At 37.3% G+C, this 21501-nt stretch overlaps 2 protein-coding genes across 3 annotated transcripts in view; one reads left to right on the top strand and one right to left on the bottom strand.

Moving 5' to 3' along the window:
• Window positions 1-21501, bottom strand: part of LOC124416157 (nuclear migration protein nudC) — a 133314-nt gene that overhangs the window by 96750 nt on the left and 15063 nt on the right. The gene's annotated exons all lie outside the window — the stretch shown is intronic.
• The window catches only part of LOC124416160, a 94469-nt gene that overhangs the window by 62342 nt on the left and 10626 nt on the right, over window positions 1-21501 (top strand). Inside the window, exon 1 of one of the 2 annotated variants that reach the window (XM_046897084.1) lies at window positions 163-1183. The exons of the other annotated variant lie outside the window; for it this stretch is intronic. Coding sequence (XP_046753040.1) covers window positions 1115-1183 — 69 coding nt within the window. The 5' untranslated portion in view covers window positions 163-1114. Of the gene's footprint in view, window positions 1-162; window positions 1184-21501 lie in introns of those variants that run through there. 2 annotated transcript variants of the gene reach the window in all.

Genomic DNA, 21501 nt, shown 5'->3' with positions numbered 1-21501 from the left:
CCTCCCCCCACCCTCCACCCCCTCCGACCGGCTGGCCCCTCGGCTTGGGCCCGTTCGCTCGTCCGTTTGCCGCGGCGCGGTGCGGCGCGGCGCGGCGTCGATGGGCATTTCGCTGTTTAGCTGGCCGTTTGCCGCGTCCTTGTGCTAGAGCAAAAGCCAAGAGACGCCGCGCCGCGCGCCGGGCCAGGCGAAAGATCGGCAAGCGGCAACGCGCCGGTTGCAACGGGCCGGGGAATCGGAGCCTGCCTGCAGTGGCCGTGTTGACGGGCGACGATCGGCGGTGGGGGCTACGAGGGTATAAGACCGATCTATGGGTCGCCACACAGCCAGTCAAAAGCCAGGTGCAAAGGCTCTAGTCGCGCGCGCGTGCGAGAGAGATAGTATCGATAAAAACCGCGTGCCATTCGTGATTCGGTGCAAGATTTTCCCAAAGCACGCTTAAATCGAGGCAAATTATTAATTAGACTCACCCGAACGATGTTGTAGAAAAAGAAAAAAGAGAGAAATACATACCTGTAATTTGAAACCGGTATAGTTATTCTAGTCTTTTATTTATAAACGATTTTTAACAATCGGTATATTAACTCGCGTTATATAGGACCGAGAAGAAATCTTTATTTCAATCGGGTATATATATATATATATATATGTATATGTATATACACGAGTTCAACGAACAAATAACTACAACACGAAACTGTCGAGTAGAAGGGTGAAAGGAGAAAGAAAAAAATTTGCTTCGAGGAACGTCGTGGATAGTCAAATACGCACAGAGCACGTTGAAAATTTACCCCTTCCCGTCTGTCCTGTCCCACAAAAAAAAAAAAAAAGAACGAAACAAACGTCCAGTGATCGGGTACTGTAAAGAATAAGAAGAAAAACAAGCATAAAACTTAAGTGTGATCATAACGCGATTATACTGAAATAGTGATTTGTATACGAATTTACTATAGACGTAACGTTTTGGAGTGGGATAGCGAATTACATACCCAAGCGCAGGTGCACAACTGCACAGTAGCAGCGAGTGACAAAAGTGAATTTGTATCTTCTACTGTGAAGGTACATAGCACTGTGAACTTTTGAGATATAGCATCGATCAAGCAAAAGAACCAAAATGTCGCAGATACAAATCAAAATCGAAGAAGTTGAGAACGAAAACAACCAAGACCACGCTGCCGAAAACGTGAGTTCACCATAACTAGTACTAATTGTAAGATATTATACTGTTACATAACACATAGCACATAGCACTTAGAACATATAAATTTAGGGGTGAGAATAAAGTAAAAAGATCGTGTCAAAGATCGTGACGATTTGTGGATTTAACGGGTTCGGAGGATTGATATCGTTATATTATACTGTAGAGAAACTGGAATATTACGAATTAAGTCAAAGCAGTTGGTTGAGTCAAGTATAACCGCGACAGGAAAAGCGAGAAGATCAGCTTCTGCTGCAATAGTAGCCGGAGCAGTTAAAGTTGTGTCACATCTGCTGCTGCTTTCTATTTGATCAGGTTCCGTAAGACGATAGAAAGAGAGACTGCATAATAATTTAATCCCGTGTCGCGCATCTCTTCAACGAATGAGAGACGAAGTAAGAAAGTAAGAAACAATGAAATTCGCCAGCTTTCTTTTTCGTGTTAAGTATAATGCAACGTAATGCGCACGATCAGACGGAAGTATGAGGTGCAGTCCGTAGACAGGTTTACCATTTCCGATATCCGTCACTTCAAGACAGAAAAATGTCACTCCTATTTCCTGATCATCGTTCTCACGAATTCTCCCATCCTGCAGAACACCGGCATGTACGACTCAAGTTTGTTAGGAAAAACCCGGGAGCCACAAGATGATAATGATAATGATAATGATGATGATGATGATTATGATAATGATGATACCGCTGCAACAGAACCGAGCATGAAACATGAATTATTATACCTAGAAACGCCGCACAAGAACATGTCACGATTCTCTAGCTCGACAGCTGAGGACGACGTGCATTACATCAAACTCAAGACGAAGCGTAGTAGCCTCCCGCAGTCACTTACCTAGGACAACGTTTCAACGATCCATTTATACCGGTTACTTTTCTTCCATATCCCTGCATCTTTGTTAGTATATGTAATAGATTACACGAAGAGTAATCCCTATTTTCTATCTCGACTGAACGTCGGTGTTCAGAGAAGAAAAGTCCGATGACCGTAGGTGACATGACACAGGAATCATATGTTTGGGAATTACAAGACGGGCACTTGTGGAGTTCAATTGCATTCGAGAGTCCAGTGGAGTGGTGAATCATATGAAAAACGAATGAGAAAAACGTTTGAGCGGTAAAGTGAAGTGGATACGTGAGGAATAACGAAAGAGAGTCATAAGCGTGACTCTGAAAATGTACACTCCTACAAAAGCAGGAGCAACAGCAACAGCAGCAGCAGCAGCAGCACTCTCTCTTTCTCTTACAATCAGTTATACTCTCTACACGGTTCGTGGATGTGGAGAGACGATGTAGGCACTTGAATACCTGTATAGTTATTCGTATGCACGGCGAATGCGTGCGGTCAGTGTCGCGTGTATATATTATAAGTGAGTAATAATATACGTTATATAAGCGTTTGTTACGCCGAGGTGAATAAATGTACATACACACTATACTTATGTATACAGAATTATGAGGATGAAATTAGTAACGTTACTTTAACCATGCATATATAGGAAAAATCGTTAAGTTGCATCGTTATCAATGTCCGAAATTTAGTAAACCATGATAACCGAAAAATGCTCTTATTTTAAAAATCGAATCGCGTGATGTGAGAAGATTTTACTATTTATTCAACGAGCAAAAGGGGTTGAATAAATAGTTCAATATTTGAGAAGATCCCGTAATTCACGTCAGTATTGTGCTGCCAAATGTCAAATCGTGGCACATGTCCGTTCCAAACCAAGTCACGTCGTGATCTTTTCACCAATGCACTACCGGCATATTCATCTTTGGGAGTTCTGCCAATGAGATGCCCGGCGCAAGAATGGAATGATGATGATTATGAATAGTATGAAATGGTATAAACTGGTTTAAATCGGTGCATGCATGGTAGTGATACTTGACGTGGAGAGGTGGCAAGAGTCTGCAATCTCTAACAGGCCATACGATTACCGTTAAATTGCGCAAGTATAATTTCGTTCGAAAAGTTGATACTCTTTTTATTTTTGTGGATGTATTATAGAGAGCAGACTTGCGAAGAAATAAACAGATAGTGTGTGTGTGTGCGAGTGCGTGTGTTGAGATAGAATGATAATTAAATATACTGTTAATACATCGTGAATGCAATACCTACGAGCCACCTGTCGAGTCTAGGATTACGACGAGAGTAATAAGAAAGGGTTATGTCATTTTTAATTTATTCGCGCTACTAGGTAGGTATACCTATAACTTATAAGTAGCCACAGCGGAGAAAGCGTTCAGTACAGAATGAGTCTTCATCGATTATTAACTGCACGCTTGATTTTAAGGAGGGGATAAAACAAAATAAGGAGTCAAAAATACCCGTTTCAGATTTATTGATTATTGAGACATGCGAGAAAAATTGCATCGCGTTCTTTTTTACTTTTCTTTTCATTTTATAAATAAAACCAAAATTACGACGACAGTTCTCTTCATCTTGGCGATAAAATCAGAAAAATAACATAATTATTACGGTCGGTTCGAGTAGAAAGTTGCGGTGAGATATCAAAATACGATATTTAAGCAAAAGAAGAAGAAAAAATAAAACAAAAATAAAAAAACGAAAACGAAAACGAAAACAACACGCACAGGCATGTACCGAGTTTCGTCGATATAGAAAGCGAAAACCAAAAATATGCGGACACACAAGCATACCGTGCTTTAGTGAGAGCGCGCTTGTGGCTAGGAAAGAGACAAAACCACATTTTTGTGAATACATATTGCGATTCTACCGCTTTACGCGATTCTTCTGCAGAACATCGTCAAGTGCATATAAACCGTGAGCATAAAGCTGTAAAATAGGCAATAACACGCCCATACAATTATGTACAAATATAGATACGCGTACAGCAGACATGTGTGGAAAAATTGACGTCCTTGGTGTAACCTATTTTATGGTTATGCAACGAGATGTTGCGAACAGACGTGCAGAAACCAGTACATACTTACACCAGTGCCTGTATACCCTGTTTTATTCGTACTTAATCTTAAATCTTAATGTTTTATTCCTACTTAATCTTAAATCGGGGTGGCGAGAGGCTGACTATATCGGATCAAATGGCAATTCACCAGCCAAACTGCGGATGGTTTTGAGAATCTTTTTAACTATAAACTCTACGGATCTAATAAAATTGCAAATGCCTTGAAGTTATCGCTCTTTACGCGTGTACAGGTGTATTTGTGAGTTCTGTAATTATTTTATAGTCGAAGATTTTTCATTTTCCATGTTTAAAATTAACCTGTTTATTGCTTTAGCCGCATACTGAAATGAATGCGCATAAACTGCGCGGACGAAACTACGCACGGCACTTCGTTAGTCCGATAAAATATCCCGCAATGTTCTGAAAAAAAATGACGTTATTCGCCAAAAATTCAACTAAACCATTCAAGTTAAATAACACAGCTTTTAACCAGCATGTTAAACGATCACACGGAAATACCCGAAGACGTGACGACCACGCTTCAGGCTAATATCTTATGCATACACTCACGCGTGAATAGTATGATAAATCATAACGTATACCAACATCTGAATCGCTATATTCTTTTGTGCCCGAGTTCCGAACGTAACGCATTATACTAAACTTGAGACTTGAGACGTTTTTTCGGTATCTGGCTTATGCATCCCATAAGCACTGGGTAAAACCAATAGATTGTTGGACCACGTGGATCTTTAGCGTGTAGGTACGCAGTCTACCTTGAGCAAAGGTACCTCCTACCTACTTTCAAATCTCTTTGTTTACGCAAGTCAACAAATGCCAGCTTCAGGACACGGTTAACGGGTCTATAATCTAATGTAACTCGCGAACCGGACAACGACGGATTTGAATTGTGGATGAATTTTGGACTCGTTGTAAGCGTGGATGTAGGAAAATAATATGGAAATGATGAGCGTGGATACAGCTCTTGGAAAAAATGGCTCTGTTAGACCTCGATTATAGCGAGGAATGAAAATTGACAAATACAGCCGAGTGGTAAAGTTATTCCGAGTTTTGCGAAATTACAAAAGAGTTTCGTCCAATTGCGAACGAAGACAAGATCCCTGGCACATGACTCTATGTGAAGTACCTTTATTATTCAGCATGAGGTGTAGCATTCAAGTGGTGTTTCAAAGTACATAAAGAATTGCGTTACGAGAATTTCTGTAAGACATCAATAGACGTGTAGAAATCTACTGGCAATAAAGCGAAATGGACAAATGGAGTGCAAAATATCGGTGCATAATAACTCTTAACTTGTTAAAAAAAATTAATCCATAGAGAAAATGCAGCTGATTATACCGTGCGTTGAATAATGGTAAGGATAGAAAGATAAAAAGACTACCACCATGTAGGATACGTACCTAGGTACCTTTCAAAAGGTGCAGCAGCTGCACGTTGCAAAATATCGACACACTAGGATAATAGCGGACAGCATGGAGCAGCACAGCTATTAGAGTAGCTGAGAAAATTGGATCGATTTCGAAAACGCACTTGCCGTAATTCCATTGATGAAAAATTTTAAAAGATTCCATACAGCTAAGCATACCGAGACACTCGCAAGGCGTTAAGAAAAAAAATCAGTTCAAGTTGAACAACTCCTTAATTTTACGATTAGTTTAGGCCACCATCTATTCAACTTTCGAATAGTATTTTTTGGGACGAGACCAAAGTGATCGTTTATACGCGAACAGGTTGATGAATTTCAAATATTTCGCGCTACTGTTGTTGCTGATTTTTTTTTACCTTTATTTCCATCATATAAAATGACTAACCGAGGACATCGACTGTAGGTGCAAGTATATGTATACGTATATACAGTTAGATGGGTACGCGAGTTGGTTTATCAACTACGTAAGTATCCTTGTGTGTATTACGCCCACGCAACTCTATATATATATACTCGACTCCACACTCCACACTCTACGGAAAGGATTTTTCCTCTTTTTTTTTCTTCTTTCTTTCTTTATTTTTTACTCGAATATTGAAAAAAAAAAGAATCCATTTGTCCCGAAGTTGGTAAGCGTGTCGACATCAATTTAAAAAATATAAAGCGTTTTATAGCTCATCGCGATGAATTCTTTAATTTTTATCTTTTGCCGCAAGTATTTTCAAACCTATCAATGACTCATGATATATTTTAATATTTATACCACAGATGAGCATTTTATATGAAACAAATATTATAGTCTATATGACGTTGTAATGTGATAAGAATACCATCAAATACATTTTTCTATCAAATTTATTTCATTTTTTGTTAAAATGAATTCGACAATATCTCTCTTCTTTTCTGTAACTCGAAAATTAAAGGGTTTTTTTTCAGTTTCAAATCGATTTCGGCATTTTATAGTGTGCGTGTGTACATACGTACACGTGTATGTACAGCGATGAGTTGAGGAACGGAAAGACCACACATCGAAAATAAAGAGAGTTTGCACATAGAGTTCTACTCTCTTCCTGTTCCTCTTCCTCCCTCTCTCTCTCTCTCTCTCTCTCTCCATCTTCATCTTTCTCTTTTTGTCCGTGCACGGGAGAAAGTCACCTCGAAATCTGTCAACCCTCTTTAGGGAAAGTGGACGCGAGATGTGATGCTGGAACGCATATGTACGAACACATCTATGTACATTGTACATCCATATGTTACACATGTATACGTAACAAACGTGACGTAAGATTATGACAGGCTTCAAATACTACGATACAAAAGATACGTTGTACTCGCTATGCGTTATGCTTTGTAATATGCATGAGAATTTCTCTTTCCTTACGCGTTGCATTGCTGCGGCTATACCTACACTTCGATGTAAATTCACTAATTTCAATCGTATAACAGATCAGCTCAAGTTGGAATAGATTCGACTTCATCGAATCAGAGAATAGGAACTTTAAATGTGCTCAGTACTCGACGAGTTGGATCATTCTCGACGTGCCAATCGTGGGTTTGGCGATTTTTTAACACGAATAAATCAACTTGCAAAGTTTATATAGTCAATCGTTTGTCTCAACTCACAATTGAAGACATTATTGAAGACGCACTTTGTTCCCGTGTTCTTTCGATAGACATCCAGAAAGATACTTTTACATACGATAACCATAATTATGATTTGATCGATTGACAATGATTTAAAAAAACGTTTGAAATTATTCAAATAATCGAATTTAATGAAAAGAGACACTCGGATGAACGTGTATTTGTTTCTCAGCATCGCGAAGCCGTTCCTAGTCTAATACTAGGCTAGTATAAACACCGTGAGCATATAGCGGGGACACAGCTGTCTAGAATTTCACTTTCGTATTGAAAAGCAGGTGAAGGTGTATGTAAAGGTATACACAGAGTCGTCTGGTAAATAGATAGACATGGAGGAGTAGACGAGTAGAGTACGTGACCTCCGAGGCACCTCATCCAGAGTTCTGGTTGCGATGTCGATTCCAACGAATGCTAGGATATAACCACGAATAGATATTATAGCAGGAGGTACCTGCAGTTTATAAATGTCTAAATTGGAGTTTCGCTTCGTTGACTTTATGAGAAATTCGTCTTTTCGATAATCGAAACTTACAACAGTAGCACTTTGACGGTTTGAAGGATCGGTTATGTCGACAATATTATGCCGGTTCTATACGCTATTCAATTATACTAAACTATGTGAAATTCACAGTCACTCAAGGTAAACGATTTTATAATATACGTGATAGATTGGCAAATTTTTATAATACACAGTAACTGTATTCCGTAAAAAGAAAAGACAGTCGAACAGTTAACTCACACATTTTTCGTTAATTGATAATATATAACGAGGGAAGAAAAAAAAAAAAAAAAAAAAAAAAAACGAAGTTGTGCACGTTACTTAATGACTTTTGAAATTGAAAGCAATTACATTGACATAATCTGACGCAAATTTGAATTCAGTATAATGACGATCATAAAAAATTAAGACTTGAATTCCCCGGTTTGACCACATTTTCAAAACTACCACAAACGACTTTCTTCGAATTTTCTAAAACGAATATTATCCAATCGAATGTAGTTAGAAAAAAAACTGGAAATTCTCTAACTTTACAGCTTATTTATCATAGAATCATAGAATTCCACGATATCTTTCCCGAACAAAGTTAGTGTTTAAATTACGCCAACTTTTTCGACAGGATAAAAACTTTCCTGAAAATTACGGCTTCATCTAAACATTATTTGCCTCTACAACCGGAGGAAAAAAATTGTCTACACCATTAAACTTGAATGCGTTACGGTATAACGATTTGGTTCAAGAAACCGCTCGCACTTTTATGGCATCCACCCACACATAACCCAAGTCATATAGAGTAAAGCTATAATCTGTTATCCTAGATCGAAATGTAGTGCACAAAAATAGGTAATAATGGCACAACACAGCAAGGTACTGCAAATGGTATCCGTAACCGCTAACACCTGAGATTAGACCTAGGCTAACCCGACCCAACCTACATGCTCGACGGCAGTCAACAACCTTTAGACAGCAAAATGTTCTCCTCGCGGTGAATTCCAGTACAGAACGCAGACTCGAGGAAAAACAATAGTCCAATTTTCAATTCTAGTATGATTCAACAAGTGTCACAACATCCTGTTTGGATCTCGACAAAATTTCTTCGTTCTTGCTACGTGGCGGTTGGTGTTATTATCATTATTATTGTTACTATATAAGGTAACGGGTAGGGAAAAATAAATAAATAAATAAATAAATAAATAAAATAACAGTGATGCGATCAACTGTGACTTTGTATGACGAAAGATCAATCATTCGGATTTCAGTATCTGGACAACATGTGTTATACATTTACAACGTCTCGTGTTTTTATAAATTGAAGATAAAACTTGTGAAGTACTTAGGAAACGCATAAGACGGTGGTAAAAAATGAAGAATCCTCGATGTAAGAAGAACGTGTAGAAGATAAGACTCGAGGAAATAATCACGCTTTACCTGTGAAGAAGACGTGACCAAAGTAAAAAGAGAGTGATAACGAAAGGTCATTAGTGACTCACTACCAACGGTGGAGGAGCGGAGAGATTTGTAAAACGATTAAACAACAAGTATAACAAGAAAAGTATGACTGACGAGAAAACGACAAGAGAAGAGAAGAACGGATGCAAAACGCCGTCGACACTGCATAACAATAAAGAAGGTGGGAGTAAGAGAGTAAAGTATAAAATTTATAAGCCGCAAATTACTTTGTCTATACCAATAAGAAAGCACGTGGACCGGTTACTTCTTGCTTGAAGCACGACGAAACGAGAGATCTGATAGCAGATTGTAATTTCTCGCAAAAGTAACGAGTCCAAGTATGCGGTAATGGCGTTTTTGCAGCGTTTAGCGCTCGTATATAAAGGCAAAAGATCAAGCATTATCATACGAGCATGCAAATCACCGCGATAATATTGTCTTATCTTACACACGTATAAACAGAACGCGTAAGCACGTATATTAGTATAAATAAAAATGATAACCGAACGCGGATCTAGGAGCGTCGCATGACATCCGAGGAATTCAAGGCTCACAGAATCTCTCAGCAATGATCTCGGTGCGGCCCACGCTTATCCCGTCGACTTTCGACTTGGTACATGGGAACTTCGATCTGCAAGAGCTAATTCCGAAGAGAAATATTTGCGAGAAAATTTTTTAAACGAAAAGCTTAGAAAAGAAGACAAAATATCGCATTTTAAGTCGAGAAAAGTTGTTTTGTAAGAGAAAATTTAAGGCAAATTACAAAGAAAAAACTTCTAGCCGCTTGAGAATTGAAATGATTTTCAGTGAAAATTCTTATAACTTAATTTCGAATGATAAAGCTGTTAGGAAAATAATTACACTCGAACGAAATCAGTATTTTCCCCTGATTTGTCAAAGTCATCTCGTACATATCTTACCGATCATACCCTCAAGCGATATACCGGTCTTGTAAACATCGGCCATATTTGTAAGCGTGATTGCGCATTGAGGAGATTGTTGGCCATCGGCGAGTATCAACGTTGCTAAACAGTTCCAAAATTTCCACAAAGAAGTACAGACACTATACGTGGCTAAATCGCCGCAGCTGATATGAATCAAGCTGCATACTAACTCTGCACTAACGATAAATATGAAACTTTCGATTTCAATGGGCAATGACCGCAGCGAAGAGATCCTTCCAACGAAGAAGTACCAATTGCAAAAAGTGCCAGCCGCATAAAAGTTGACCGACATAACGTTAAAGTGTTCGACTTGGAAATCGGTTTACGAAAATACTAGAGAGCTAAAAAGAAGGCAGAACGATAATGACGCAGGATGTGCTCGAAGTCCTATAAGGTCTCGTTTGGCTGAACAGTAAACCCTGGGTAGTTACGTAATTCAAAAATATCTAAAAAGACACTGTGCACGTAGTGTAAACCGCGAAACAAGACACACCAACGTAAGTACGTGAGCTGGTAACGCGTTTTCACGTTAAAAATCAGGATAGTTAAACCGATAGCCATAGTACCAGTACACCTTCCGTAATTCCGCCAATTCCCAGCAGCAAGGTTTAACAATACGGAACGATGTGCAACGCAACCTCGTGTTTTTGTGCACACAGTATATCCACACGTGTGATACGATATGTGTACAATTATGTATACATCGAGATATTATCCACGCACCGATAGTTTCGCAGTGCGAAATTCGTCCGCCACGAATTTTAACACACGGAGAGGAATTTCTTAATTAGAAAAAATTAATCATCGTACAAGAGGGATGATGAAACATTCCGAACCTGCAGGTAGAAAGTCAAGTGTTCTTGAACTATCATATTTTTATTTAACTCGTAAGTAGGTAACATGCACGACTGCGCAAAATGGAACGCGCGAATCGTATGTGTGCCCACCTAGGTTACACGTTTATTATACAATATGAGATGCCAAAAAAAAATTCCAATCACCCCTCTCCGTCTCCTCTGCATTTATACACTCGCCTCAAAGTCACTCGACTCCTGACCACCGCTACGTACGCATTGGTTTAGGGGGGAGAGTAGACAAAAAAAATGGCACATTTAAAAAACGATGAAAAAAGAAGGATGTAAAATAAAACAAGACATTCAAACCCAACTGTTACGTATGGGGCATTCCATGTCGACTAAACCACGTCGAACCCTCGCCATTTTTCAGTTTGATCAACATCTTTTATGCAATCGCCCCAATTTCAAAAGAGTACCTTCGGGTTTCGAATCTTTTTTTAGAGTAAGTCTGTTTCACTTGTATAACTTTTTGAATCAACATATCTTTGGCAGTAATTTAAAAATCTTGAAAAATTGTCAAAAAGCTTGTGTCGGATATCAGAATTTTCAAGCCCAGATACTTGTTTCGAGTTTTTTAAAAAGTGAAATTTGAAAAATTGAAAATAACAGCCAAAGACACGTTGGTCTCCAAAATCATAAGTAAAACACATTTACTATAACAAAAACAAATGCGAAAAAAATCAGAGTACTCTTTTAGAATTGGGACTATTGCATAGCAAAATAAAAAATGGCAAGGTTCCCACGTTGATTGAGTTGGCGTAGAATATCCCATATATATTGACGTTGCAAGTTTGGAAGTTTATTTTATCCGCAAAAATTTTTTTCACAACTACAAAAATTGAGAAGATTCTTACAAGAATACAAATTCATTGAAAACCCAAAAACCAGCGACGAAAATAAAGTAGCAAAACAAAGATGAAATAAGAGAAAGAGAAAGAGAAAGAGACGGAAAAAAAATCGCCAAATAATAACGGTTGCGTAATTCCAGAGGCCACGTCCTACCCGGCAGCGTATTGGCAGCAGCAGCAAAAGCAGTGGCGATCAACACAACGCTGGACATACACACTCATACCATACCCAATGGAGGTTGATGCATACCTTTAACCGAGTCGATGAAGCTAAAATCTAGATCAACTCTCTAGCCCACGGCAAGCCGCAAACGTTTTCAGGTTTTCACTGACCGATCCGAAGCTAAACTGTCCAGTTTAAAAGTTAGATAACCGCTCCAATAACTAGAGGTAAATAGTTGGGCCGTGCGAAATCGCAAGTCGCAAGTTATTACACTTATGAAGTGCGTATTACACGCTGAGAATAGTATTTGTAAATTTTTAACGTGTGTAAATACGTGTTTCAACTTTGTAGACTTGCGCAATACCGGAACGAAATCTTATATCCACGTCGACTCGATTATACGGTTCCATTCGTTTCCTGCCTTGCATTTTCGTCGTTTTCCAAAATTCTCTTTCCGCAAACCGAAGTTCCCTTCATCAACAAATGTTGCAACCTGCGACCCGAAATCTTTGATTAGGCATGTAAAGCGTTTAAATTGCGTCTGATAACTACTGAGAATGTGTTCAATCATTGAATTGTTGACAAGAATACAATCTTACGACGAATATTAAACCGAACTCCAAGTCAAATTGTACAATTATTATATCCGACCAAACACCACTTTTGTACATGTAATGGATTTGGATTGCAAAGTGGATCAATCGATGGCCATACGAGGCACTAAAGTGTCTAAAGGTGTTACACGTACCCTGCAACAATGAAGAACTCACCATCAACTACAACCGTGATTACGAATTAATGTTCTACTTGTTTTCCAACAAGTGATGATTAGCGATGTTTATAATTAAAACTGGGAATAACACGATGAACCACGTGAGTATAATCACGTTTAAAATATTGTATTACTCGATCTTAAGTAGATCCTGTTTATCGCACTCCAATGCAGCAAATGTGCGCAAGTGTACGAAGCTTAAAGGATGGTAACGCATCCATAATAGACAAACCGGCTACCTCACATGATGCATTGACGTTTCCAAAGGGCCTAGAGAAGGTCTTGTGGTATTCGGAGTGGGCCAAGCAAGCGAGTAAAGGTAATAAACAAGTAGCGAAGGGAATGGGTGATGTGGTTGCCTACTGCAGGTAAATCGTTTGGAATGTTATTAGAGTTAAAAAAAGACATTCTTCTTGGCGCCGGTGTTTTCTAGGATAAACAACCTCTCTCAACGAGCGCAACACCAGCGCAGCTTTAAACATGCCTAGATTGAGCAATCCGGATAGCTGCTGGTCAGCGGTCGCCGGTTGGTTGGTTGGTTGGTTGGTTGGTTAATTCCCTGCATCCCGCCATGTCCAGCAGACAACCGTCAACGGTGTTCTATACCGGCGGTATATCTGCCCCGGGGGCTCAAGGGAAGGAGAGAAGACTCGTCTGGTCGGTTTACTTGAAATTCTAGCCAAAGATGGACTTGACTAGGAATCAAAGATGGGCTACGCGAGTAACATTACGAACAAATTTGTCCAGGATTAAAATCCCGGAGAAACATTAGCGTGACGTGAGAATGGATAAATGAAACTTCTTTGTGTAGTTAAAGACATTGCATTTCCGTTAAGAAAAATTAAGATGAATATCCGCAACAGACTTCCGAAACGTGAGAAACAGATACTTCGTGAAAGTTGTTGAAACAATTTTTCGAATATTTGAAAGATATTTTTCTTTGCAATGATACTTTAATTTTCTAAAAGCGCAACACTGAAGTATAATAGGTATATTCCATGTAACTGCAGACAACGAATTCTGTAAGACACTATAAATGATCATTCTCTTTAAAGTTCAGTTCATACTTTATGTCTGGCGACGATGTTTGATTGACAAAAATAATTCAATACCTGATAGTTTCTAAGTTGTAAAAACTTTCTTTCCTACCTCTGACATACTATTTAACTCACATGCGACACCTCCAAGTATATTATGTTACATCTTTCTTCGCGCGACGATGTTATTGAACATTGATTGGCCGTTAATCATTCATCGAATAGGTATGCGATGATTCGTATCTATAAATACACGATCAAGATGTATGAGAATAGTACGATACAACAGATTTGGGGGGGGGGGCTCAATGATCAAGGATAAGCACGTGTATAAAAATGTGGCATTTTGCGAAATAAAAGAATAGACTGGCTATAGAAGGGAAAAAGAAAAGAAAGAAAAATAATACACGCGAGTCTTGTTGCGCGGATCTGAATAATCCGGTATTGAAATTTTTCAGATTATTATAGACGTTAAAGGAGAACAAAAAATATAGAATAAAACAATATACCAGCTTAAATTGAATGAACAGCGTTCTTGGATCGATCTCGTTCACCTCGTCCAGCCCTCGCCTACCAGTTTCACATTTCACTTTTTCTTTCATAAAACGAGATTTTTAAGGCTTACCCCACTATTTCATGTTCTACAAGCAAAGTAATTTACATCGATTAAAGCTGAGTTGAAAGGCGCTTAAAGTCCAAATCGTTCAATCTTTGATCTGTAAAATGAAAGTCGAAAACCATCGATTTGACGCGAGAAAATAGAAAACTTTTTTAGCACTCGTCAAGCAGAAGTTTGCAGGAGGCTGAAGTTATCACTGTTACGCAATTTTATAGCGACTGAAATACTTGACTTTTCAAAATATGAATATATTATTCGTTATTATAATTTGCCACATCGTTAGACATTCCTAAAATTGCGAAACAACTGACTTTTCCGAAACGTGAATCGTTAAAATAACGTTACTAATTTTATTTTCATGAGTTTGTCTTTATTGCATATCTCAACTATGTCTTTGCGGATGATTGCGTCCTAATAAATAGCGTAGTGAAAATAAACAAGCTATATAAACGAAGTATTACAATATTTATCGAGAAATATAAATACGTAGCATCCTTCGTTACGATTAAAATTTATTATGTAGGTAAATAGGTTCATATTCCTCCTATTCTTCTTCTTCTGTTCCTTTTGAATTACATATATATGCTGCACGATTAAATCTATGATTTAAGTAATAAATTTAAATAACCGTAAACTATATCTTCCAACCACGAGTTTCTAAAATACCGATGAACGGATGTAAGAAAGAAACGCGTTTACATCACAGAGATTTGAGTGATGTATTACTTACATAACAGTTACTCAGCGTAAACAAGAGCCTTAAACCCAAAGTCAGGGTTAAAAAGCCAAATCCCAAAGCTGTAAGCCTTAGACGATCAGTAGAAAGAAATAGTCTCAACACTTGATTAACTTGGATGGAATTTTTCAGAAAATAATGTTAGTATAGTAGTTGATAGAATTAAATGTGGACGTATATAGACGTAGCGGTAACGCAAGGGCAAGAAATTCCGTCAGCGTAAGGCAGAGACATAAATCTGTCGAAAAACTACGAACGACCTTAAGTCTGACGTCACAAGGCCGGCAAAAATATGTTTAATTTACAACGTCAAAATACATGTATACATATACATACATATTCTCACGTGGACAACTTGAGGCTTCATTATTATACATTTATTCGTTACGGTATGTAATAATTTCAAAGCATCTCTCGCCGCCACCAATGCTGATTAGGCAATATTTTGCCTTTTTTTCTTTCCTAGCGTCGGAGAAGAGTTAATTTCTAAAGAATTTCTTTCAATATTTGCCAACTTTAGGTCTGCGAGACTAATAAAGAAGTTGGTTGACCAGAATCCGTTATTTTCTTATTAAATTTTATGGGAAATAGTCCTACGTTGAATATTTATTAAATTGATATATTAACGAGCTTCGAACACCTCTTTAAACTTAAAAGAAGGAAATACCAACTGAAATTATGAACAAGAACTTTTAGATACCGGTACTTCATTTCGAATGACATTTAAAATAGTTAAAAATTGAGTAGATTCGTAAAGATTTCATTCAAGAGGAATCGTTTTATTGTAAAAACAGCCGTTTTCTACAAATTTACTGAAATAATTTTTCTATCATGTTAGTATCGTTGATTATTCAACTCTACAAAATTGTAACCGATATCGATGACAATCAATAAGTAGCAATATTGATCGACAACTGAAAAAAAATCTGTTTCTATGACAACCGCCGTATCATGAGATCAAACGAATCCATAAGTAGGTGACAATAATTTTAAAGCGATCTGAAATGACGAAGCACAGACATCTAAGCTCTTGTTTATAACTCGATTGCTTTCTACTTTTGAATTTTTCAAAGAATATCCGCGAATGTGATAATTTTATAATTATACTCAATGCACGAGCATTCCACATGAAAAAAAAAAATTAACAAAGAATATAGATGTTTTCCTAACCCACCTCCTTAAACAGTGAAAAACAGTATTGCCAATTTTAACTATCAACAAAAAAAAACAGCCTCGAGAGATTTGCCAAAAATGGTTTACGAGTCAGATTTGGATCATGGGCAACGTTGACCATAATAAATTGTATATGTTTTAGGCGTCACCTCGTTCAAATATTATAATTTATTACACGTACGCTAAGATGAATCATGCATTATTCCTGAATCGAGAAAAAATAAAAATTTACAAAAAGTAGAAAATAAGCAATGTACCTACGTATATATAATTATTGAAAACACAGACACGATGTGCGATGTACATATACACCTAAAGTTCTCCGTAACGGCTATAATAATCCGCTAATATGACGATATGATTTGAAAAAAAAAATAAAAATAAAAAAAAGAGGCATATATACTATACACCTATCAGGCAATTTTATGGAAACGATAAAGCTAAACTGACATTGCATAGCGTTGAAGTTAACAGCAGCGTGATCAAAGTTTTACGTAAGAAACATTGCATACATGTATACACACATGTGTACATATATACCCATATGTAAGAAATTATAAGCAAAACATAGTGCGTATTTATAGTAAATTTACATCAACTAGTACGCTGCAGTTGCGAAACCTGATCATCGCACAACGAGAAAACCAATCTCCTGTAATATGGAGGAGTACAATTAAAGAATAGCAGCAGCAAGAAGTTGACGTAAATGGCTCGCGCCGTCAAGTTGTTAGCAAATCAGTAACTGCCAGGCAATATAATACGGTGAAAATCGAATTTTTAACACATCGGCATGTTTGGCACACTGCAGGCGTAAGTATATAATAAACACGAAATGTCAACATGAATATTGACAGACGCCATGAACGGTATTATACTTTTTTACGCCGTATACCTGTAATATAGCGCAAATCTTTGGCAATGCTTTCGTCGAAGTCAATATTCACACATGTGTCTATATACATTATACATATACGTAACATAATTAGTGTCAAGTGGCGCGCATGTGGAAAACTTTCAAATTTCCTATCGAAAGTTGGGTCCATCTATCACCGTATCATCATCATCATCATCATCGTCATCACCTTAACTTCTCTGTGCAAGTTCGTCAACATATTTCATTGCCGCACGCGTCTTCGGTATAAAACTATGAAACGACATCACCCGCTTTTCTCATTGTGCGGTTCGACTATCTCGAGACAAGATCAGTTGGAAAAAAAGAAACATAGAAGAAAAGAAAAAAAAGAGAAGAAAAGAGAAGAGAATTAGAGATGAAAATCAATGATCGAAGAACTGGTTTATTTTGCGATTTGGTGTCAACGACTGTCGACGAACATATTTAAAAGAGAATTTCGAAACAAATCGTAAGATCAAAATCTGGAAAGGATCGAGTCACCGTGAGTTTTCACCAAATTTCTTCACCGATTACACCATGTAAATGGCCGTAAAAAGTTTAAGCATCAATGATCGAAGAAGCGGAATGACTTCATATCTGATTGCGATTCGTATAAATAATTAACTGAGATGTGAAAAGTCTTTTCTCCAATCATGTGTAACCGAGGGGGTATTCAGTTGCTGAAATTGCAAACGACTTTGAAAAGCAATTAGCTTGAACTTAAAATCGCTTGTAAATCATTTAAAATCGATTGAAATCACTTTGAATCAGTGGAAATCATTGCAATTGCTCGTCCCACGACTTATGATTGAATACCTCTGACTAATTCGAATTATATATATATATATATATATATATATATACAAAAACATGAAGTAGCTACTTCATTTTACAAAAAATTTCACTACTTTCTGTCTAAAGATTCGACTCCTTGAATATTGCGCGAATTAACGAAAGACAAACGGATTCTTCGCTGTAGATTGAGGTAAAAAAATCCATCAAAGGAATTCTTGTAGAGTGAAAATTCGCGAAACTCATAAGAGGCTTAAAGCTATCATTATCAATATCCTAAATTGTGAGGAACGAAAGTTCAAAATTTCTGAAAAAAATACCGAAACCTCTCTGCAACCTCTTGCATAATTCTATCCTAGAATTTCACCGTGATGTAATATGATATTTCTCGTGTATAAACGATAAGACGTATATTATATGGGTTCAAAATCCGTTTCGCACCACGTAGCGTTACATCAAGTGACAACCGGTGTCGAGAACAGGTGTATAACCGTTCGAGGTTGACTGGAGTATTGGGTTCCGCAAAAATAGTCGGACGTGTTATTTTTCTTCTTCTTCTTCTTCTCCTTCTTACATACCGCGAAAACAGAGGGTGGCCAGAAATTTTTTTGGAAAATATTCCGCAACTTTTGCAGCTTTTCCAGAACCGGAAACCCAGTTTTTCCTGACATTTTCCCAGTTCTAGTAAGTTACTAAACCCTAAATCATCCGGCTTATTAACTCTGTATTCGATTAAAATTCATTTCGAATTGAAGAAAAATATAATGTAGGTACAAAAAATTCAATTTAAGCCAACTTGTATTCTAGGCGAAAAAAAGTAAATTTGTCACCTCAAAAATTCCCATCTAATTCCGAATAATAGAAAACTAATATTTTCAATTTTTTCTATGAATAAATGAAAAATCCCCTAACAATTCCAGGTTATAAAACTATTGACAATTGAACGATACCGATTTGACAATAATATTTTTGTAAAGTAACAAATAACAAATGTATGTATGAGAATAATTTCCACACACAATGCTCGGGCAAGAACAGAAAGGTAATATAAAACAAAGGAGACGTCTGTGAAGCGATAAACGGATAGAGAAAAATGTTTCACTTGTCCAGACTAAAGGTGCAGGTCCTTGGACCAGGTTTTCAGTCGAAGGCAGCCCCACTTGCCACACCCACGTTTATCATGCGGATGAAAATTGCCAATTACTATAACGATCGCATTGTCATTACGCCGGCATGGGGTACACTTATAAGGAGCTGAGAAATTCAGTCTTCGAGGGTCGGCCAATGTCTTGAACGCGCTCAATACCGGACGCAGACTGGACCGGAAGTCCGCGGTGATCGTTGATCTGCACCTGCGGCGATTGTAGCCGCAAACCGCATAATTCCCTTGGTTTTTATAAAAGAAAATTAACAAACAAAAAACGTCCTTTTAAACTCCTTACTCCCGTCAATCTGATCCTGTGTTTACTCGAGACATTGAACGATAGAAAAAGAAGAAAATTGGTGGTTCTAAAATACCGAGCGAAACTGAAATCGGTAAACGAAACTTTCGTTCATTGATATTCTATTTTTATGCCTAAACAGCATCCTTGAAACCTTTTTTGTACATTTTACAGGGCAGGCAATTAGAAATTTCAGTTATTCTGAATAGTTTCTTTTACACACACTTGGCACACAATTTCCGTCTTTCTCAAGATCGTACTGGATTGATGAAATTCAAAACTCGCGACTGTTTGCTCAATTGAAAGTATGCATCTATATACACGTTAAAGAAGAGAGTGAAAAAAATGTGTGAAACATAATAGATTGAGTCAAATTTCTATTAGTTCCGCATGTTTTATGTTTTTAGTTTTGTTTTTAATACTGTACACGCATGACGAGGCAATGCATCAAAGCGATTCGGCGACAAAACGCTACAAATAATTAATCATTAGTATACACTGCACATAGTCATCGAGTGTTTTCGTATAATACTCGAAAAAACGTGAGCCTTACTCAAGAGAGCATGAAGCGAGTTCCCACGTTTTTATCATCTTTCTCGAAACTATTATAAAGCTAACAACAAGTGTAAGATTTTCAATTTATTTATGCGCCACTTAATTGTTGTTCAAGACACTATCAAGTTCACGGTGTAACTAAACCATAGCGTTTACGTCTCTTTCCATTTTTTCTTCTTTTCGTGATGTGAGAGGAATAAAAAATTATTTGAAAGTTCGATCTCCATTTTCATCTTCTTTTTATACAAATCTTTTGAGATTTTTTTAAGGCACTCACAAGAAAATTCTAAAATTTAAATACATCTTTCACCATTCTAATCTGATTTTACAGAACAACCTATAAGCTTGTTTGGATTTTTTTTTTTTTTTTTCCCCCTTGTTAAATCTATAAATCCAGATTTTGCGCGTTCAGGAATCAGCATTGCTAATAAAAATAGCTATCGCAGAAAAGTTATGAGAAATATAATAACGATAATAATTAAACAATTAGATATATTTCCGAAGTCAAAATTGCAAATCTTTAAAAAAAAGTTATTACATGTATTCGCATACTTGTGTACACGAACGATGTTATTCCACCTCGAAATTTTCGATTATGTAATTTGTAAAATGTAAAATACATGACTCGAACGAAAATTTCCACTCGCTTTCGAGCATGCGATTATCGATCAGGGACCTTTCAAAATAACGAATTATCGATGAATCAACGACAGTAGGTACCTCTACATGTACATTATAGGTACCTGCAAGTATGAATACAACGAACGAAGAATAATTTCACTCCCCGCTGAAATACTCTCGCAATGTTTTCTTGAAGGCCGTTTGAATAACGCCTATATACAACACATACAAATCGTTATATCTCTCAATCGTAACTTGATAATTAATTACAATTAATCGCAATCGATCGGTGATCAGTATAAATATATAATTAATTTCGTATTAATTTCATTTATTCCTTCTTTTACTTTTCTGTGTCAATAATATATCACCTCCTCTGTACTACAAGAAAGTGTTCAACAAAGAGAGGTAAGAAGAAGAAAAAAGAAAAAAAACACACACACACAATTGAAACAAAAACAAATGAAACAAACTTTCTCAATCTGCACCAAAGCTAGAAGGCAGGAAAAAAAATGGTGAAACAAAAGTAAAAAATACGTTAAAAAATTGAAGTTTTTCTCTCAATTTCGAAAAGTAGATACATATTTATAGAATTCAAACAGAAGTATGTAGAATCAGTAATATATGTAAATGAAATCTTTCTCTCTCTCTCTCTCTCTCTTTCCTTGCACGAGTGGTGTCAACACACTCGGCGCGCGAGTCTCTTCGCGTCTGCAGGTTTTCAGCGTCTTACATAAGCCCTCCTTAAATTCCATTATTATTTCTCGTTGCACGAATCGCGACTGCATCTCGGCCATCGACAGCTTCTGCTACGTATTGCTGAGAGAGCGAGAGAGAGAGAGAGAGAGAGAGAGAGAGTGAGTGAGAAAGAGACG

Source organism: Diprion similis, chromosome 2, assembly GCF_021155765.1.
Source record: "Diprion similis isolate iyDipSimi1 chromosome 2, iyDipSimi1.1, whole genome shotgun sequence".
NCBI classification, from domain to species: domain Eukaryota; kingdom Metazoa; phylum Arthropoda; class Insecta; order Hymenoptera; family Diprionidae; genus Diprion; species Diprion similis.
This window is presented reverse-complemented; position numbering and strand designations above follow the sequence as displayed.